We start from the raw sequence: 23053 nt of genomic DNA, 5'->3' as shown, positions 1-23053 counted from the left end.
TACGAGGCACTGGGCAGCAGCGTTGCCAGGTATCCAGATTTAGCTAGATTATCCATATTTTTGAACATGTATCCAGGTAGACAGTTTTGATGTCCAATTATCCAGATTTTCCATGAATGATCCAGATTTTATCCAGATTTTATTTTATCTGTTCCGCAAAAAGGTCATCACCTCAAATTTGGCGCGAAATTTTGGAATTTTGTCACCTCAAGTTTTACGTACCCCAAGACTTTTATCCGAAGAATTTACCTTTCACCCCACGAAATGACTTCCAGATTTTTTCCAGATTTTTTTTTTTTGCCTTTTCCAGATTTATAAAAATATGACCTGGCAACGCTGCTGGGCAGGCAGATGAAGAGCTTAGTAAAGGCGAAAAAACGCGGGTACTGGCGGCGGTTCGTAAACGCGTTGTCGAGGGAAACAGCGATGAGAACTCTTTGGGATACCGCCAGGCGCATGCGGAACCGTGACGTTTCGAATGAGAGTGAGGAGTATTCAGATCGCTGGATACTCGATTTTGCCAAAAAGGTCTGTCCGGACTCTGTACCGGAACAGAAAACCTTTCGCGACGCGTTTTTAGTAACTACGGAAGAGCCCCCATTTTCGATGTTGGTATTTTCAATGGCTCTCCTGTCGTGCAACAATAAGGCTCCAGAGGTTAGATAGAATAAAATTCAACCTGTTGAAGAATCTACCCGACTCTGCAGAAAGACGCTTGTTGAATTTGTTCAACACGTTTCTTGAGCTAAATATTGTTCCGCATGACTGGAGGGAGGTAAAAGTCATTGCTATTCGGAAACCCGGGAAACCTGCCTCTGATCACAATTCATATAGGCCGATTGCGATGCTCTCTTGCCTCCGGAAATTAATGAAGAAAATGATCCTCTTACGGTTAGACAAATGGCTCGAAACAAACGGTTTACTTTCCGATACTCAATTTGGCTTTCGCCGGGGCAAAGGGACGAACGATTGTCTAGCGTTGCTTTCTACTGAAATTCAACTCGCATTTGCTCGAAAAGAGCAAATGGCTTCTGCGTTCTTGGATATTAAGGGGGCTTTTGACTCTGTCTCTGTAGAAGTTTTAAGCACGAAACTTCATTCGCAGGGACTTTCACCAAATTTGAATAACTTTTTGCTCAATTTGTTGTCAGAAAAGCATATGTATTTCTCACATGGCGATTCGACAACTTCCCGAATTAGTTACATGGGCCTTCCCCAGGGCTCATGTTTAAGCCCTCTCTTATATAATTTTTACGTCAATGACATCGATAAATGTCTTGCAAATTCATGCACGCTACGGCAACTTGCAGACGATAGCGTTGTATCCGTTACTGGAAGCGAGGCTAACGATCTGCAAGGACCATTGCAAGATACCTTAGACAATTTGTCTGAATGGGCTCTTAAGCTGGGTATCGGATTCTCTCCGGAGAAAACTGAGCTGGTCGTTTTTTCCAGGAAGCATAACCCAGCTCAGCTGCAGCTCCTACTAACGGGTAAAACAATCACTCAGGTTTTAGTCGCTAAATATCTCGGGGTCTGGTTCGACTCTAAATGCACCTGGGCTTGCCATATTAGGTATCTGACACGAAAATGCCAACAGAGGATTAATTTTCTTCGTACGATTACCGGAACCTGGTGGGGAGCCCAACCAGGAGACCTTCTAAGGCTTTACCAAACAACGATATTGTCTGTAATTGAGTACGGGTGTTTCTGCTTTCGCTCCGCAGCAAACACACATTTGATCAAACTGGAACGAATACAATATCGTTGTTTGCGTATTGCCTTAGGTTGCATGCAGTCGACCCATACGATGAGTCTTGAAGTGCTAGCGGGTATTCTTCCGTTGAAACATCGTTTTTGGAATCTCTCTTACCGGTTGCTAATTCGATGCACAGTTATGAACCCATTAGTAATTGAAAATTTCGAGAGGTTGGTCGACCTTCAATCTCATTCCAGATTTATGACTTTATATTTTGACTATATGGCTCAAGATATTAATCCTTCTTCATACGATTCCTCCAATGTCGCACTTTAAGATACTTCTGATAATGCTATATTCTTCGACACCACCATGAAACAAGACATTTCTGGTATCCCGGATCAATTGCGACCCCAAGAGATCCCTAAAAATTTTTCCAATAAGTTTAAACATGTTGGTTATGATGAAAGGTTTTACACTGACGGATCTAATCTAGATGAGTCCACTGGCTTCGGTGTTTTCCACGAAAATTCTACCGCCTCCTACAAACTCGATGCTCCTGCTTCCGTGTACGTCGCAGAACTTGCTGCCATTCAGTACTCTCTTGGGATCATCGAAACCCTGTCCATAGACCACTACTTCATCCTCACAGACAGTCTCAGTGCCATTGAGGCTCTGCGATCGATGAAGACTGTGAAGCACACCCTGTATTTCCTGGGGAAAATACGGCGGTTTTTAAGTGCTTTAACAGATAAAAATTACCGGGTTACCTTAGCGTGGGTCCCTTCTCATTGTTCCATTCCGCAGAGAACACTCAACAGTTGGCAATTATCATGGAACTCAGATGAACTGGGACGGTGGCTACATTCCATTTTTCCTAAGGTATCGACGAAAGCATGGTTCAAGGGGTTGGATGTAGGTCGGGACTTCATTCGCGTGATGTCCAGACTTATGTCCAATCACTATACGTTAAACACGCATCTCTTTCGTATAGGGCTTGTAGACAGTAATCACTGCGTTTGTGGCAATGGCTACCATGACATCGAGCATGTTGTTTGGTCGTGTACCGAATACTGTGGTGTTAGGTCTGAGCTTATAGATTCCCTTCGGGCCCGAGGAAAACAACCGATCGTACCCGTTAGAGACATTCTGGGAAGCGGTGATCTCCAGTACATGACACAGCTATACGGGTTTATAAAATATGCTGGCATTAAAATTTGATTTCTTTTATCTATTTGCTAGAATACAATTTCTGTCACAAACTGAAAGAGAATGATACACCCGGCTGGAGACACTAAAACGAAGACTCGGCATCTCTATGTTTACGCAGACACCTCAGACCAAAACTGCTCAAACAGAACATCACTGGTTAGCCACGTACAAATAAATACATTCTGTATTATAAAATAGTTAAAAACAAAATTGTAACACCCCTCCTCTCACCTTAAATCCCCACTAGCTCGTAGTCGGCCGCGAGAATAAAAAAAAGGCCTCCCTCTTTTGCCTGCTAATTTAGAATTTAAAAAAAATGTACTTGGCTCAGTTAAACATAAATTGTATCGTGCCGTGTCAAATAAACTATTTAAAAAAAAAATCTGCATTTTCTAAGTTAAACGTGATTTTAAAAATATTTCTATCGTTGTCTTTCGCTTTTTAAATCACGATTTAAAACTGCTCGAAATCGCTACAATGACAGTTCGCCCATATACCAACTGTCATTGTAGCGATTTAGAGCGAATTTTTTTTCTTCATTTAAAAATCGAAGGATAATGATATAAAGTTTTAAAAAATCACGTTTTGCTCAGAAAATTACACTCTCTCAGATTATATATAAAAATCGGAAATACGTGAATAACTAAACAACCCAATTTTACTTAATAGCGATAACGGTTGTTCTACCGTTAGTGCTATTCAAATTTCTCGTTCAAGGAACAACATTTCAAGTACATGACATTGTTGACAATCCTCATCCTTCAAGTGAGTTCGATATACTATCTATTCTAAATAAATCTCTTGCAATTGAAAATACACTTCAGTGTTTTTTTACGTGGTAAATACAAAGCGGCAGAAAAACCGCGTAAATTCCGAATCTCGCGTAAAAAACACGTAAAAAAGGCTTTAGTGTATATCAGCGGTTCTCAACCTGGGGTACGCGTACCCCCAGGGGTATTCGAAAGCCTTCAGGGGGTACGCGAAAGAAAAATCAGTAATGGCGGAAAAAGCAATTTTTCTTTGTAATACCTTATTTGTTGTTCATTCGTGCTCTTAAAACATGACTGTAGAAATCAAACAAACTATAGTTCAATTTTAAACCTAAAATAGAAAACCAGAACATGACCTACCACTACCCTCTCGCACTCTGCGAAAACATCCCAAGCCAGGGGGTACAATCGATACGAAAAATGTCGCCAATGGGTACGCGGACAAAAAAAGGTTGAGAACCGCTGGTGTATATCGTAAAAGTAAAAAGTTAATAATTTGAGGTTTTAGTGAAAGTAAAAGTCAATAATTTAAGGTTTTAGTATCCAAAATTTAAACCAGCTAAATTAGATATGCTAAAAGCGAAAACGAAATATTCTTTTGAGCAACAGGGAAACAACATTATGGGAAATCAGGTGACATTATTACTAAATGAACGTGTAGTTGTAATCGAGTTTCAGTTACAACTTTGATAAATATTAAACTCGAGAATGAAACACATAAATAACATGATAGAAATTTATTTTTCCTAGAATTTTTTCTACATTTTATCTGTAAAACAGTCGTATGTATTACAACATATTTATTTTATATTTCTCAGACATTTTTCCCATACTTTTAGAAGCCACTGACAATGCGTTTCATGATAAAAGTATTGTCAGTGGTGGCAGATTCAACAACAAAAAACAAAAATCGTTCGCTTATAGTAAAAATACGATGTACTTTATGGTTACAATAGAAAACATTGTACATTGTACATACACTGTTTTCACTGTAAAATACACCGTATTTTTCCGAGTCTATAAGTTTTTGAAAATTCGTTTCTTTGAAAATTGCGCTCATCGAGCGAACGATCGTTAGGGTTTGAGATTTAACCTCCTAATTTGTTTTATGCAAACATGCTAGAAATTATAAAATTACGTCTTTCGCTTTTTGTACATAAACCATTATAAATTTATAAGACCAATGGTTTTCTTTATTCAATAATTCGAACATTATTGCGATTAACCGAATAAAGCGCATTTCTTATACCAGATCTTTTTAAATTCTCTGACCCATGTAGCATAAATCTTGTGAGTTGTGCGAATCAAGCGGAATGCTGTGAACAAAATAGGAAAGAAAAATCATTTCTTTGTGTGCGAGCGCCATGCAGTCAATACAACTGTATCGCTAAAGACGGCTTCCGAAGGTCCTCGCACCGCCGCGGTTGTGTGGGTAAACTGTAACACACTGAATTTATTCTTTGTGCATTCTCATTTTACATTATTTTGTTCAAGTTTACAGTTGTGAAGATTTTTGTTTTGAGTGTGTACCCAACCGCATACAGATCCATAAGCAATGTATTTAATACAAGCGTCGCAAGGAATGAGTGAAGTCAGCATAAATAATATTATTTCTCGGCAGTCGAAGCTCGGCGGTTTGCTAGTACGTAAGGTTGTTTGTTAGATGCGCGCTCTCCCAGTTTTGCCGTTGTGTGTGCGGATGGTTATGCTTTTGTTAGTGCTGTAGATTTTATTCGGTGAATGCCTTTCTTCGTAAGGGTATCCGACGTGTTAAATCGGCGGTTTGAATTGGAAAATTAACCTTATTTAAAGGACAACACATAAAGTGCTATTCTAATTACATCGCTTGCGTGGGTGTTGGGTGTTCTGGGATTGTTTCTTTTTGGCAAACGAAAAGAAAATGATCGCAAGTTACTTCGAAATCTGTCTCGTTTGTGGTATCATATTGCTACCCATACTGTATGAAACGTCTCAGAAATTTCGCTACTTTTTCAAGTTCTTCGTGTGCTACGTAGGAGTGATTATCAATTCTCTAATATTGATTCCGGCGATGTGCTTCCGGCCCAGAGATGTCCGCAATCTAGTGTGAGTATCTATTTTTCTTTCTTCTAATGTCTCGCGAGGAAAATCGATATTGACACAGGAAGGATGAACAGTACAAAATGATACACAAATGGCGGGGAAACTGGATGACCCTAACCGTTATTGATTTTTTGTGGCATTCCTTAGCTTCTTTAGATAGGCCTATATGGTATTTACTATCACTGCTTTCAGTATCTGAATAGAGGTAAACGTTAGCCTGTTTTTAATACCTACTTAGAGTGTGACTAATTATTATGTCCAATTTCATTTATTTTAACGGATGTTGACGTTTATTAAATAAGCACTGTTACAGAGTTAAGCAGTTAAGCCAAGTTAAAAAGCGGATACACGTTAATTTCTAATTTTGCCCAGCTGCGTTGAGCATTATTCTATTTATATCTAGATAAACATAATTTAAGCCAATATAACCAACTGAGACTGAGACAGGAGAGCAATAAGTCTGAATGATGTGGATGCCGAGTGCGCGCGTGGTGCGTTTTTTGATTCATCGCATGGAGATTCGTCGTGAAAGTTCTTATTTGTGCCACAATATTTTTACTGCCAAGGGCATCGACATACGCTAGAATAGCTAGCGGGTGGGACTTAGGTGTGCTTATATACAACAGCATCCAAAAATGTGCCGCTGATAACCACTTGTGTACTTATCAATTTTTTTGGCAATATGTTTGTATCGTGCCAGTACTCTTGTACCCTATCCGCGATTCGTGAAATGTGACGCTATTTGCGTAAAATATGATTTTAGCATTCACTCTACTCACATTCATACCGGACCAATAACTAGAAAGAGATTCTCACGTTCCTAACTATAAAAGAATGTTTCGTAATAAGATAAATGTCTATATGTATAATGAAGCACCTTTCGCATGTAGCGACTTATCTCTGGTTGGTGACGCTGGTACCTAATTGGCAAATATTAAATTAATTCATGTGCTAGGCTTCAAACGAATGAAAAATAATTGCTTGTTCTTTTTCCGTTGCTTACACACCCAAGTGAAGTTTGTCTAATTAGATTGAAATTCCAGTGTGAAGTGTATAGCACCGATTATTTGAACAAATATTGAACTTTGTCATGACGATATGATTCGTTGTCATTTATTTTGGGATGTTACAAGATGCTGTAGCACAATCTTCATACGCAGAACACGCAGCATTGACCAATTTACGGTTACTGTTTTCGTTCTTCAGGGCGGTGTGATGCTTAACTACATAGTACGAGTTTCGTTAATTAACCAAATAATGCATTGTAAGTTAAGATGGAGAAAATGAAAAAAATCCCCATTATTGAAAACATCTAAAAATATATAATAAATTTATAGTTTGTAACACTTAAGCCTGTAGTACACTCTTTGATCGAGCGTCAAATATTTGTCACTTTTTTTTTTGACAGATAAAAATTTGGTCAAAGATAATTATTTGTCACTCTCCAATTTTAACATGGGGCAAACACGGGCAAACAACAACCATGATGTCAAATAAATTTGACCATTATGTCAGAAGGTCAAATATTTGACCATTAGACAAAGAGTGTACTACAGGTTTTATTAATTTGTCTCGTGTTGGTTTGTCTCCGTCTGGGTTTCCGTGTCTCCAGATAAAAGCGAAATTCCTCTGAGTCAGTGACATTTTTTTGCAACTCGCTCTGGAAACGGCATAAGTCATAAATTTTGACAATTTGTTTTCAAGTCCTGCGCACTTAATGACCGGAAAACTCAGAAATTATGCGAAGTAGGTATTTTGAGACTGTCGAGTTCACGGCGACTCTATCATTTTATGCAAATGTCCACGGTAGGGGGATGGGATAATGATGATGTCCCGGTAGATACGATATTTTCCAAAGAAGTAAAAATCTGCCAAAAATTGGCCTCTAACAAAAAATCTACAGCTGCTCTTGTTCTAGAGTCGTTGCAGCTATATTTGTGATAAATTTGGTTTATAAGGTACATTTAACCATTTTCTTTCGTTAGCAGAAGTCTTTGGGGTCCTTTCAACTAAGCTCTATTTGAATAAGTTTTATCTTTAGTCTCATCCATCTATCAATCAACTTTTCGCTAAATTTGGAATCATTTTCTGCTTTGTCCTTTTCTTTCAGAACGCTTCAACCATTTGTCTTAATTTAAATCATTTCTTTTTTGACTTTCTCCATAAAATTATTTAAAAAATTATTTAACAATTTGTTCTAAATTTAAGATCATGTCCTTAGTTTTTGTTTTTTGTTCTGCATTGCAGAAGTGTTCCTAAGCATTTTAAATTAGTTTGGAATATCTAATTTTCTTCATCCGTTTTCTAAATGCTTTTAATATAATTCTAGACGAGATTCTTCTTCTGTTTCTTTGTTACCTGCAAAACATTTTACAGCCCCTTTTGGTTAATTTATGGTCATGTTTTATTTTAATCTTCTCTAACTAAATCAAGCGTCATAAAGCATTATTCCCATTGTTGGCTTGGATAGACATCCGTGACGGTTTTTAATCATTTTGAACTAAGTTCAGTAATTATCATTTCTATTTTAAAGAAGTTTTAATTGTACTTCAAATTAAACTTGATATAAAGGGTGATTTTTTAAGAATTTGGTTTTTCTTTAAAAAAAAAGCATAAAAATTACAAAACTGTATGAAATTTTTAATTGAGCCGATAAACTGGTTTATGCCATTTACTTTTCAAAGATAATTTCATTCAAATGTTGGCCACGGCTACTTTTTGAATGGTCCATACGAAAAGTCCAATTTTGGGCACTTTTTCTCGCGAATAACGCGTGTAATGTTGCCTTCCAAGGCTGGAATGGTTGTTGGCTTATCCGCATAGACGAGAGATTTAACGTAGCCCCACAAAAAATAATCTAGCGGTGTTAAATCGCATGATCTAGGAGTCCGATTCACCGGTCCATTTCGTGAGATGAATTGCTCACCGAACCGATTCCGCAATATGTCCATTGATTCGCGCGATGTGTGGCACGTTGCTCCGTCTTGCTGAAACCACATGTCAACAAGACCCAGCTCTTCCATTTTCGGCAAAAAAATCAGAAATCATCGCGCGATAGCGAGCGCCATTGACCGTAACGTTGCGATTTTGATCATCTTTTAAGAAGTACGAACCAATGATGCCTCCAGCGTGTAAACCGCATCAAACCGTGCATTTTTCTGGGTGCATTGGCGATTCTTGTATTGCCTCTGGTTGCTCTTCGATCCAAATGCGGCAATTTTGCTTATTAACATACCCATTCCACCAGAAATGAGCTTCGTCACTGAACACACTTTTTCGGTAAAAAGTGGATTTTCGGCAAGTTGTTCTAAAGCCCAAAAATTTGATTATTTGTAAGCGTTGCTCAGGCGTAAGTCTGTTCATGGTGAAATGGCAAACCAAACTGAGTACATTAGACTTTGACAGCTGTCAGAATTCCTGCGTGAACTGTCAAATCTGAATACACGAAAAACCAAATAGCAAAAAAATCACCCTTTAGTTTTCCTTGAGTTTGGTATTTTTTCTGGTTTATAGTTGCTCTTTTAAATTATTATATAATTAGTATCTGATTTGAGACCAATTTTTTAGCTGTTTATCTTGTTTTAGATGCGTTGTTTTGCTCATGCAAACAGTTTTCTATTGAGTTTGGAATTTAGTTCCGCTGTTCCGCTGTTTTACGTTGTTAGGCCTTTTGGTTGAATTTTTGCATCATGTAAATTCCTGACCGTTCTGACTTCGAAACATTGGAGATATGTTCGAGTTGATTTTATTTTTATGCTATTTAGGCCACGTTTAAAGCCATGTTTTTTTTATTTGTTCCAATGCGTGCGATAACATGAATGAAAATTTTGGAAATGACAGGCAACTTCCACCTAAATTTTATTTTTCATTATTATTTTCTTATTTGGCCTCAACTATTTTCTAAAGTAATTTTCGTTTATTGGACTACATTTAATTTATTTTTGTTAAAAAAAGGTTGAAAAAATTATAATCGCTTTCATTTTCAATTTTTCCTTACCATCACATACGTTTCTAGAATTTTTGTTTTGCTTTCTTGACGTGTTTTTGAACACATGAAGTTATATTCAGCATTATTTTCTTCTCGACTTTTTCTGGATATCAGGGATGCTTTGTTTTTGCATGCTTTCTTACTAGTTTTTAGAGACGTTTTAGAGTTTTTTTACGTTAATTTCAGGATAAATTTTTGATTGTAGTTTTCGGCCTTTTCCTGACACAAGAAAAGTTTTAAGCCTTCCACCTGTGAAAAAGATTTTATCTTTCCAGCTTCTACAGAAGCTTTCTGCCATATTGAATCCGTTTTGTTGCTGGTCACTTACACAAAAGTCGTATCTCCCAGATGGTCTCGAGTAGCATTGGCCGATATCGTATCGATACTTACGGTATCGATACCTTGGGCTCTAAATATCGCTATTTTTTATCGATGCAAGCGACTTCGATATCGAGCTGGATCGATACTTTCACCCCGATATTTTTTCGATACTGAAGAGAAACTATAAAATCGGGAAATATTGTTGATTGCTACAAATTGTCTAACGGAAAAGCCTTGTAGGGGTGCGCGGATATGATCCATCGCGTTAAAGTCTTCTACAAACAGTGCAGAAATTTGGTTTGTGCTCTTTTTGTAAAAGACACCAACAGGATTGAATAAACCCGCTCATTTCTAAGGCGGTTTTTCAATGCTGCCGCATTTGGTAATACTGTCTGTGCAGAGCAAAATCGTAAGCGCCGAGTTTTTGCAAAAAACGCAGGCAATAAAGAATAAGAACCCAGGATTATCGTGCTGCCCTATATTTCAAATAAGGACGCAGACGCGCGTATGCTATTGCATTGATTTGTGTGTGTGACATATAATTCTGTCACCACTGTCCCATTTTAGTACCATTAGTCTATTGACCGCAGGGATACAAAATATGCAGATTTGTCTTCAAAACGCAGATTTTTAGAGTCGGTGTGCAGATTTTTATTGATTCGCAGATAATTATATTTTTTCCAGAGTCTCTGCAGATTTTTGTCAGAGTTTCTTAATATTTACGCAGACTTTCTCAACATCTGCGAAAATTTTTGCAGACTTTTGCCTGCGCGAACGTATTTTTCAAATCACAGACAAATTTTTTTCAGACTTTAAGCAAATTTTGTCTGTTTTTCGAATAGTTGCTTACATTTTTCAGAAACACCTGGCATCTCTGATTTTCCGTAATCATGATCAAGAAGATATGGTAATTTTTCATAGACCTGTTTCAAGTAGCAGGCAGGTATCGATGCTCCTCCCTCGATATCGACCGAGCATCGATACCACCGGGGAAAAATGATCGATACTCGAGTATCGATACTTCTACAATTTTTGGCCAATGGTAGTCTCGAGAAACGATAAAGGCCGCGAAAAAGAAAATCGCGTGAATTACGGAATCCGTGTAAAAAAAAGCGCAAATTCCAGAATCCGCATGAAAAAAACCGCGTAAATTCCGGAATCCGCGTTAAAATAACCGCGTTCAAAGCGACCTTAGTGTATTTGTTTTATTTTGAGCAGTTTACACCTAGTAGTTTTTGAGTAGATCTTATGCTTCAGGTTTGCCAGAAATTCTCGATGGGACGCAGCTGGGGGACGTTGCGCGCATTGATATTCAGCCGCTCCATCTCCTCCATCGATCGCTTGGACTGACGCCAGACCCAGCCAGAAAACCGCATTTTTGCCCTTATGCGCGCATTGATATTCAGCCGCTCCATCTCCTCCATCGATCGCTTGGACTGACGCCAGACCCAGCCAGAAAACCGCATTTTTGCCCTTATGGTATTTTTCAGTGATTAATGAACGTCGCAACGTCCGGCAGGACATTCGTATTGTAAATTATCTCGTCCACGGCCAGTCTGAAGCGAAAGAAGAGTGACTTCGACATCCCCTTTTCGTTGATTGTCAGCCACAGCAGCACCTTCTTGGGGAACCTGGTGTGTGAAATGAGCTTTACCTCGGAGCCTCAATTCCTTCGTGGGGGAAATAAAATACGAAGTGCCCAGCCAGTCGTTGCCATACAGGGTAAGATAAGTCTCGTCGTCCATCACCACCGCTACACCGCGATTTACCATCTTATTCAGCCGTCGCCGCTGCGCCATTGCCTGTACAGAGTGGCGAAAAAGTTTTGAAAATTGTATTCCCTGATATTCCTTGGAATATATCCTTAATTTCCCTGATATTTTTCAGCATTCATAACAAAACAATGCAACGTAGATAAATGCAGCTCTGCTATCCTAATGAAAAAAAGTATTCGATCGGATACGAAATCACACAGAAGAGATCCCTATTAGACTTTTATACTGAAAAAATCCGTTTGAGCGCTAAAAAGCTGTTTAAAAAAATCGCGTCTCGATAAAAAGTTTTTCCCTTATTGTTTTTTAGTTTTCCCTGATTTCCCTTATCGGAAATCGAATTCCCAGATTTTCCAGGATTTCACCAATCTGCTGCAGCTCCGAGACCAGCGAACGGGACTGCCGTTTCCTGACATTAACATGTATGCCCATGTTCACCAGGTACTTTTTTACTGTTTGTTCGGTTGCACTGACCTCCCGGCCAAGCGCACGCAGCACAGCAATGTAGCCACTTTTCCCTCGGTCTTCCGCTTCAGCATCCTTTGGAGCGCTCAGGGCCGTCGGCCGTCCGGAACTGGGCTTGCTTTCGATGCTCTGATTATTGTCCAATAGTGCTAAGATATTGCTGCTGCCGGAACGGGCATATCCAGCGTCCAAAATGGATATCCCTAAAAATCTAGTTCAAGATGCCTAATAAAAAATAAAATTATTCACCAAACCACATGTAAATCATTTTAATGTTTATGAGGCATCAAACATAATTTTCTATTAGAAATGTTAATTTTCGAGGGTCAAAACACTGAAATTTTGAGCGCTTTGAGGCACCCCTAATCATGTCTGATTAAGGTGAAATTTTGCACAGGTTATTATTTTGGACGAATAAACAAAATCTACATGGTTGGTTCTTTTAATTCGATGATGATGTTTTTTTTTCCATACATCTACCCTACTGTCCGTGTTTACCGGAATACCGTAAATTTGTTTACCGAAAAAATCCGTAAAACCGAAAATTTCCGAATTTAGTATATTAAAATACCGATTCTTGAAACCCTGACACCATTCAACCGAGATTTCGAACAAAGAAAAACTGAACTGTCAAAATAACGAGTGCTTCACTAAAAATTTTTTTCGTGTTTGGGTTTAGAAAGACAAGGAGCAGGTTTTGCGGCAGAATATTATTATAGAGAATGCAATTTCCAGATTAACTGAAATATTGAGTGAGTATACACTATTTTTGCTCGGAACTTGCTTTTGCTGCAAAGAATAATTGAAGAAAAAGATTAATTCTTGCTTCACTCAATTTTGTAGGTTATCAACTCGCTTCGCTGGATGGATGTTGCAGAGTGATAGAGGTTACTTTATGTCCTGGAAGCTATACAACTCTCCGGTTTTTCCAATGCTATGTTTAGTTGAATCAGTTGACTTAGTAGTTAATAAATTAATTTGTATATTTAATCGTTTTGATCATATTCTGGGTTATCTGAAAAAAAAAAATCGCAAAATACGTACCTTAGTAATTTGACCGAACACACTTTAAAAAATGCACCAATTCTCGGCATTATTTGTGCCGAGATTTGGACAGCCGAGTGCTCGGCAACCATCTCGGCTGAATCTATTTTGCCGAGAATTTCGGGAAACCAGTATTTGACAAATGCCATTTTATGCCGAGAATCTCGATACGCATTTTACTGCGCTCTAGAACAATTCTAACGAGAGGCGGCAAACTAACGACGTTTCGGTTTTATGAGCTGAATGTTTCGCAACAATAGAGCGCTGAGAATTCAGTAGTTTTCTTCCATAAGATAAATCATAAGCTCGATGAGTTTTACTAAGTAAAGTAATTTTTTAATTTTGTGTATTGATTGTTTGCGGTATACTCTGTAGAACCGCGTCCAAATTACTTTAAGGTGCTTTTTCCGCTTAGTGCTTGTTTGCACAGGCGTTAAGCGATTTTTACAAGTACACTACTGCCACTTCGCACGAATCTGTACTACACTTTTTTTGACTTCCGGCTTGTAAACATCTGTAGTTTACACAAATTTTAGCAAAACTTTTATTCGCTTTCTGTGTGCTCGTACGTAATACACGTGGTAGAAATTCGGGAACGAGTAAAATTCGTTCTGAGATATCCCCAATATTTTTGCTGACCTCAGCATCAACGATAAATAAGTTAGTTTATTTTGGCGAAGTCTCGGCAAACAATCTGACGACTTTCGGCAACCAGCTTTTTTTTGGCTGAAATATCGGTTAAATCTCAAGTTGCCGAGAGAACTCGGATATTTTTTCAGCCGAGCCTCGAGATCCAGTTTTAAGTGTAAAGTTCTCGTAATAATTCGACTGTAGAAATTTCCGAGTATCACGGCAAAACATTACCGAGAATTTCGTTGAAGTTTGATAGGTTTTTGATTTTTTGCTACAGAGATTTTTACCGAGATCTCAGCTGTTGAAATCTCGGTAATTTATTTCACCGTACTCAATGTGTGTATGAAGATTTGCATGGGAAAACCTACTTTTTTGCATTTTCCATTCTAAAGAGCTCAAAATGGCCCCAACCATGCGTTTCATGACTTCAAAAGCTAGGTATTTTAGCAACTAGTAGTACGACAGTGCGTGTGACGGTAAAACCATGAAAAATCGGCAACTTTTGTCCATTTTTTAAAGTAAAGGTTATCATATGTTGGGTGCCACTCGAGGTTTACTTTTTTTTTTAAACATAATGTTTGTATTGTTTGTTGTGAAGGGTAACTTTATTTATTATTATTATTATTATCTATTATTATTTTCAGCAAGAGTAGTAAAGTAAAAACTTTAACTCATGATGAAAACCGTTAAATGTTATAAAACATTTTGAACATTTTGAAAACAAGTTCATCTACCCAAAATTGATTTATTGCGAAACTGTTTTATTTACATATTGCTTCGATTTTTCAATTTTTTTTTAATCATGCAATTTGGTCCCAATATTGAAAGAAAAAGTTCCAAACATTATTTTCATTTCAAAAAAAAACTCAAAGGGATTATGATGAAAATCATAACATGTAGCATTTCTCAAACAATGTTGACTTTCCATGAGCAACTTTGAACCTTATTTTTAAAGTTTTCTTTAAAAACATGAAGCATGTTCCATGTTCATAAAAATCATAATCGCCTGTCAAAATAACATATCCAAGGATAAAACCAGTAAATAAGATATTACTACCAGTATTGAAAAAAGGCCTAAGAAAAAGTTCAAAGGTTTGAATCATGTGGCAATCGTACGATTTGCGTGGCAAATCCGCCTAGTACCTGCCGATAGCTACGATGACGGTATGTACCGAGTTTTCGTTCATTTATCGAAAATCGATTACGCCGAATTTGCATCTAATCTCAAACACAGACTGGCTTAACTGTATGTGTTTTTTTTTTCTTTTTTGATTTTATTTAGCTTAGAAACAATGCAATTTGGACGTGGACTGGGTTTCGATTGAATAACATCAAAACTGCATTTGCCTCCCCTGTGACGTTTGGCATTGCACATTAGCTCGGCTGTTATCGCAAAGATTTCAAGATCAAAATGGGCATATGGGCTGCTTATCTTATCATAATCGCCCATTCACAGTCGGACTACCTCCGCTGGCATTTATTTTGGCTAATCATAATTGATGTGTTCTAGATAATCCAATTGGCATGGTAGCTGTGGAAGACTGATTTATTTGCAGTCGTTTATCGAATGTTTACAGAGCTGGTTGTACAGCTTTGAAATATTGAGAACTTCGTAGATTTAAGTTTATTTTTTCACTGGCTTATGAATACATAGAAACATTTATAGGATCTACTTTGTCAATAAATGTCTAAAAAGTGGTTGTGAGAGGTCGGAAACGAATATTCTTGAAGTTAATTATTACGCTAGATGCATTGGCGTCTGAAAGTGTACAGCCAATAACCATGAAAACCTAAACGCACAATCTTTTATCGTAAAATTGCAAGCAACCCACTTTGCACATCTGGTTTATCTCATGGATAACGCCATTGCCACAATCTACAACTGGTGGTGTACCTAATTATGAGCACGTTTGAGCTTGTTAGAGTGTGACACAGTTATGATCTAGACTAACAGCTGACAATTTTATTTTGCATTGGAGGTATATCGAATCTGTCATTTTTTAATAACATTGTTTCTAGATGTTCATGACTTTGAATTTCTGTTTAAATATAAAGGTGCGACCATGAGTTATCGCCAATTACTTTCTTGTTAAACAACTGGAAGTGAGACATAGATGAAGAAAAAAACTGGAAGTGAGACGCGCCTTCAAGTTTGAGGAAATAGGCTTTTCAATTTGAACATCCTTGCATACTATACTGAAAATTTTCAAAGTAATCAAGGCTTGATAGCCGAGTTTGCATGAAATCCCTCTGATTAGGGTTTAATAATAGTCCACTGAACAACCCAGAAAATCGAAAGTTATACATTAGTGGACCATTCGATCAGCACGTACAAGTTGTAACAACAGATTCATACGGGGTCTTCCACTACTTAGTATAGCTAGCGGAGGATACCAAGTTCTGTTTATTAAGTGTCTGCCTGTTTGCGAGTGGTGCAATGCGCTCGAATGATACACTTTAATTTCATATTCAAGCAGCGTTCGTCTCGTATCAACCTCGTTAAGCATAGATCAGATAAATGTCGTTCTCGCCGCGGCTTGGGAGTCAAGTGACTGCCGCCCGCTGTTAGCCAGTCCTCTTATGGGTGGAAGTAGCAATTTATGTACGCCATAGCGTCTTTCGGTCGATAGTTTACGCGGTGTCCGTGGTCCGGTCTGTACTTCTGCCACAGTTTCAGTGTGCAGGCAATTATTGAATTGCGAATGCAAAACGTAGGGTAATTGCGTATCTTTTTTTGACTTACTTAAAAGTCACGCCCAAATTCACGCAATCCACCAGTTTCGTCATCCGGTTGCCTACCGCAGTACAGCAATTCTATGAAGCAATAACAAGTTGGACGTTAGGTCTGATCAATCACATAGTGCCCATAAGATTGAAGATATTCAGAAAGCTGGAACGTATTGATTCAAATTGCAAGTTTACACTTTCAGACGTTAAATTCAGAAATAAAATTTTCGGATGTTTTCACGTTATTCTTTTAATTTTTTTGATGTTGTTTCTTACTCCTGTCAGTCGTTGTAAGTTCAAATTCCGGCTTGAATGCTGTTGTTTAGTGTTCAGCTTGACTATCGTTGATTCCCTGGTCCTTACAATTATTTCAATGAAGCTTATCGCAAAATCTGTTCGGTGATCTACCAAAGTGTTGCAAATCTACATCTTACAGTGATTTTTAGGCTCGAAAAATAGGAAAGCCCATATTACCGAGCTATCACTACCGAGATTTTGGATATCTTGTGCCGAAATTTCAGTTACGTGAACCGAGATTTACAAAAAATATGACAGCTGTCATTATATTTTTAGCTGAGTATTACTCGAAATCTGCACGAAATCACTACAATGACAGTTCGTCCATGTACCAACTGTCATTGTAGCGATTCAGAGCGATTTTAAATTCTTTATTAAAAAATCGAAGGACAATGATATAAAATTTCAAAAATCACGTTTAGCTCAGATAATTACACTCTTTTAGCTGATATATAAAAATCAAAAATTCATGAATAGCTAAACAACACAATAATTATAATTTTCCGCTTGAAACCAGCATTTGTCTGCTGATTTTATTTTTATTTCATATGTAAATATCACAATGACATTTTGAGTTGAATTGAATAGGCAGAATGTACAAACTAAAAATAGTGAGGGCAAATAATCGTCACCGTCTATATTGGACACAGTTCAATATAATAAAAATCAACGTTATTAATTAGACATATATAACAACATATTTTGAGATCAGCCAAAAATAAATTAATCCCAATTCTCGCGCTTATGGTGATTAACCTTTACTTTTTCTTTGTTATTCCAGGTTGGCCAGCTCATTTTGTCGACATATATCTCCGCTGATCAGTATCAAGTGGGAGCTACGTGGGACGGACATTCTATCACGTGATGAAGCGTACGTTATCGTTGCCAATCATCAAAGTTCGCTGGATGTCTTAGGTGAGATTGAATGTACGTTACACTTTTGTACGACTCAGCTTATATTGGATCATTCCATCCTTAGGCATGTTCGACTTTTGGCACATTATGAACAAGTGCACGGTTATAGCCAAGAAGGAACTACTCTACACTGGACCATTCGGCATAGGAGCTTGGTTAGGTGGGTTGGTGTTCATTGATCGGAAGAACGCGGAAAAAGCACACGCAGCCATGAACGATTGTACCGATATGCTGAAGGAGAAACGCGTCAAGTTGTGGGTGTTTCCGGAGGGCACCAGACGGAACACCAACGAAATACATCCGTTCAAAAAAGGCGCCTTCCATGTGGCGGTACGGGCTCAGCTTCCTATCATGCCTGTGGTCTACAGCTCCTACAGTACATTCTTGGACGATAAAGCTAAGATTTTGAACAATGGACACGTGATTGTGACCACCCTGGAGCCAATCGAAACAAAGGGCCTAACTAGTGACGATATACCTGCACTGATGGATCGGGTGCGAAATAAGATGATCGAAACGTTCCGAGCCACCTCAAAGGAGGTCGAGAGTCGTTATAGTGTTAATGGCAACAACTCAATCAGTACCTCGAAGTTGAGACTGCGCTGTCTTGACGATCTCATCAGGCCGAAGCTTTCGAGCGCTGCTAATGGGTCACCGACCAGACAGGTTCGAACCGAACGAAAAGAGAAGGAGTAGGGTATATTTTACCGGTCAGCAAGTGTGTGATAGTATTTCTATTGTTTTAACCAGCAGCGTTTCCTCCAGGAGAGAACTGTCGTTTCAAGCCGAGAAGTTTCGGATTAATATTTGTAGTACACGGTAGTCTAACGTCTCTTTCCTAAAATGGCTGGTGGACGATTGTTCGTTCTATGTATTTTTTGTACTACTTTTATATGGATTGTATTCGGGTATCTCGTAGCCGAGGAGAGCCATTTTTAGCATTTCAAAGCAGCCACATCCTACCGCCAGACTAAGCTAGAAAATTCCCAACTCGAAAGAAGCGTTTTACTCTTGCGTGTACTTGAGTTCGTCAATACGAAATAGACCTTTCAACATCATTTTGCTCTTAGTTTTCTAGAGTCAAAAAACGATGCCAATGAAATCGGTATAGCAAGTGAATGCTATGCTAGTAGAAAAGTAAAGAATGACACAGGTCTGCAACAGAAAAACTGAGTGGAACTTTGTTAATGTTTTTTATTACGTTTGCGTCGTTCACAGGGAAGTTCGTTTTTGCAGCTTTTATGATCCTTGCTTAAAAGCTGGTCACCCAATAGTCAAACAAAGTTTCCTCAGAATAAAATGTAAATCAATTTTGATATTGGTTGAAGCGAATCCTTTCAATAACACCAAATACTTCTGGAACTACTCTCGTTCTCTTTTGCTCATGTTTTAAAACTTTAAATTATCCCTTTTCAAGATCTATTAGAAATCATAATTCATACGAACGTGCTTGGATTTCATATGTTCGTGATGGTCATACATTACCGACATGATACTTGTTTCGGTTGGACTGAACTCATCCCAAAAAGACTTTGCACGTAGCTAGAAACGAAAACTTTCTTTGCAGATCTGTTTACTTCAAGGTGTAGATAGTTGCAGTGGTAAAAGTCTAAAACATTATCGTTATTTAATGATATAAAGCAATTATGTACAAGAATGTTCTAGTCCAATGTGGAACCCACTTTCAATTCCGAGAGCGGATTCAGTGGAAAGTGTCACATTGCCGGATACTCCGTTTAGATTTTTAATACGATGATATTATTATTATTATTAGGTACTGTACTTTTAGTTAACAGAGCAGATGGTGAGAAAGTTTATGTCATAAAACAATTGTATTTGTATTAGTAAAATATCCACCAATTCAAACTTTTAACGTTTTATAACATTGAGGTTAGAAACTAAGTGTAATAAATTCTCCATATATTTAGTTTTCCAAAATTAATCAAAGCTCGCGTTCGTTTTGTAAGCTAGTCGTATGTTCAAGTCTCGGCTGGGAAAAGTGTTAGAGTCAACAGGATGATTCGAAGCACAAATGTGTCCACACTACTACTACTTCGTTGCCAAGTTTGTGTCGATTACGCAGGCCAAATTTGAAATTGAAATGTAGGATTTGTGTCCTGTGAAACTTCTAAGCACGAAAATTAATAAACTAATTTATATAAAGTTTGTTCCAAAAGAATATAAAATTTTGTGAGCTGGTGTGTATTCTCCGATTCGATGAATTTTTTAACACCTAAACTTTTTATAATTGTCTGTTTCAAGACTTTGACAGCTTTGGTTTTGGACGCAGGTGTTTTCCAAAACAGTTCGTGTAATTTTTATTAACATTATCGTTTCTGCTAACGGAACATTTTTGGCGACTTCTACGGTCGACCGAACCTTCGTCATCAACTTCAAGGTAGTTCCAAACAGTCTCAAATGCACCGTCATCTTCTTGTGCAAATCCTAGACTTTCCCACGACTCAGGTCTGACACCTCCTGAAACGCTGGAACTGAATCCCTCGAGCTAGCCAAAAACATGATCCCCAGTCCAGTGCGTCTTGAACTGTCCTACAGATCAGACGTTTTTTCGGTTGCTTGTGGACTGGTCTTTGGCTGCCTATGGCTTCAAAGTTTGTGTTTTGTCAGTGTGTCTTTTAAAGACTACCTGAAAGTTATTTCCCATCAGTCTTTCTCAAGACTACCTACTTTTGAATTTAACATTTGTTTTAACTTTTTTCGTATCACCTGAAATGGCTGGACGGAAAAAGAAACCTCGCATCGCTGCGGGGAGGAAAAGAGAGGCATCTCTTTCTGACACATCGAGTGTCTGTAGTGACAATCCTTTTGATATTTTGCCTGAGCAAGAAGCTGGTGAAATGGAAGTTACCAATAATGAAACTATACAAAATATAAAATCTTTAAAAAAGGAGAAAGTTCCACCTATTGTGGTAACTATTTCTTCTGAATTGAATATATTCAAAAAGGAACTTTCAACGTTTGTTTCTGACGTTAAAGTTACCTATCAAATTGGCCGTAAAGGTGAATGCCGCTTATTAGCCGACTCAGTAAAGGGTCGTGATCGTCTTGTTCAGTATTTAACTGACAAGATGTACAAATTTTTTACATATGACACCAAGAACGCCAAGCCGTTCAAGGTTGTCTTGAAAGGTCTCACCAACGATCAAACCGTTGATGAGATCAAACTTACTTTAACAGAATTACTTGGCATAGCCCCTACCCAAGTAATTCTAATGAAACAAAAATCACACGAGGCGAAAATAGTCAGAGAACTGGAATTTCCCTTGTTAATTATTTAATTCATTTTAACCGCAACGAGGTTAACAACTTAAAATTTTTTGAAAAAGCACATGCTTTGTATAATGTGCGTGTAAAGTGGGAAACTTATAGGAAGTATGGCGGAGGTGAAAAGCATATCACCCAATGCCGTACTTGCCAACGTTATGGCCATGGTTCCAAATTCTGTAACATGGACCAAAAATGTCTTAATTGTGGAGACTCTTCTCACAAAAAGGACACATGTCCTGTGAAAGAGAGTAAAAATTTTCGCTGTGCGAATTGTAACGGCAACCATATGTCAAATTTTTATCAATGCCCAGTCCGTTTAGCAATTGTTAAGGCAAGGCAAGGTAAACAAAATTCAATTTCTCAATTAAAACCAACTTCAAAACAAAATTCTCCAAGCGTACCAGTGACGCATAGTTTACCTACTCCTTTGCATACCCGTTTAACTTATGCACAGGTTACAGGTAGTTCGAACATTATACCGCCTATTGTTGGTAGTTCGAAAATGACCGTTAATATGGGTAAGCAAAACACGCTAGAAAATAATTGTACACCTATCACTCCAGCTAATATTGCTACCGAAAATATTTTTTCTAATGTCAACGGCCTGGGGCCTATTACGGCAGGTAAACTTTCTTTTTTGCAACAGGCAATGTTCGATCTTATGAACGCCATGTTGCAGGCAAAATCAATGTTTGAAGCCATTCAAATAGGCACAAATTTTACTATTAAAATTGTTTCTAATTTAAAATTTAGCAATGATTTTAAATAAAACAATTAAAATATTAAATTGGAATGCTCGCTCATTGAAGGCCAATGAGAATGAGCTTTTTAATTTTTTAACAGTAAATAATGTGCATATTGAATTATTACTGAAACATTTTTGAAACCTAACATAAAATTAAAATATGATCCCAATTACGTGGTTCATAGATATGAAGGATTCAGGGTTCCGGCGGTGGAGTTGCAATTGTTATTCATCGCCGAATCAAACATCGTGCTCTTCCCCATCTTGAGACGAAAGTTATTGAAACTTTGGGAATTGAAGTTCAAACTGAACTTGGGATTTTATTTATTGCCGCAGCATATTTACCATTTCAATGCACACGCGAGCTCAAAAATTATTTTAAAGGTGATTTACAAAAACTCACCAGAAATCGTTCGAAATTTTTCATAATCGGCGATTTTAACGCTAAACATCGTTCATGGAATAATTCTCAAAGTAATTCCAATGGCAAAATTTTATTCAATGATTGTTCTTCAGGATACTATTCTATTTTGTCTCCGAATAGTCCTACATGCTTTTCTTCTGTAAGAAACCCTTCAACAATTCATTTGGTGCTAACAGATCAAAGTCATGTATGTAGTGATTTGATCACACATGCTGACTTTGATTCTGACCATCTTCCAATAACTTTTTCTTTATCCCATGAATCAGTTTTAAACCCTATGAGCTCTGTTTTTAATTATAACAAAGCTAATTGGGAAAGATACAAAAATTATATTGAGAGAAATTTCAATAATGAGCTTGATTTGCAAAACGAAGTGAATATTGATTCCGCTTTGGAAGCATTAAAATGTGCAATTGTTGATGCCAGGAATTATTCTGTTCCAAAGGCTCAAGTGAAATTTGATTCACCAATAATTGACGAAAATCTTCAACTTCTAATTCGTTTGAAAAATGTCCGCAGACGTCAATATCAACGTTCTCGTGACCCTGTTTTTAAAACTATTTATAAAGATTTACAGAAAGAGATTAAACATAGATTTACTCTTCTGAGAAATCAAAATTTTGAGACTAAAGTTGAAAAATTGAAACCATATTCAAAACCATTTTGGAAGC

General features: G+C 37.7%; 1 protein-coding gene across 1 annotated transcript; it reads left to right on the top strand.

Moving 5' to 3' along the window:
• Positions 1–5204: 5204 nt before the first annotated feature.
• LOC129731098 (1-acyl-sn-glycerol-3-phosphate acyltransferase alpha-like) lies at positions 5205–19872 on the top strand. Its single transcript, XM_055690860.1, has 3 exons — positions 5205–5766; positions 17792–17925; positions 17990–19872. Exons 1-3 carry the CDS (start codon positions 5582–5584, stop codon positions 18619–18621), a joined length of 951 nt encoding a protein of 316 aa, XP_055546835.1. The 5' UTR covers positions 5205–5581; the 3' UTR covers positions 18622–19872.
• Positions 19873–23053: the final 3181 nt, after the last annotated feature.

This window comes from Wyeomyia smithii, chromosome 3 (genome assembly GCF_029784165.1).
Source record: "Wyeomyia smithii strain HCP4-BCI-WySm-NY-G18 chromosome 3, ASM2978416v1, whole genome shotgun sequence".
In the NCBI taxonomy this organism is placed as follows: domain Eukaryota; kingdom Metazoa; phylum Arthropoda; class Insecta; order Diptera; family Culicidae; genus Wyeomyia; species Wyeomyia smithii.
This window is presented reverse-complemented; position numbering and strand designations above follow the sequence as displayed.

Coding starts and splice junctions, on each gene's coding strand:
- LOC129731098 (XM_055690860.1), top strand. CDS start 5,582: ATGATCGCAAGTTACTTCGAAATCTGTCTCGTTTGTGGTATCATATTG. Junction 5,767..17,791: donor AGAGATGTCCGCAATCTAGT/GTGAGTATCTAT, acceptor TTGTTATTCCAG/GTTGGCCAGCTCATTTTGTC. Junction 17,926..17,989: donor AAGTTCGCTGGATGTCTTAG/GTGAGATTGAAT, acceptor TTCCATCCTTAG/GCATGTTCGACTTTTGGCAC.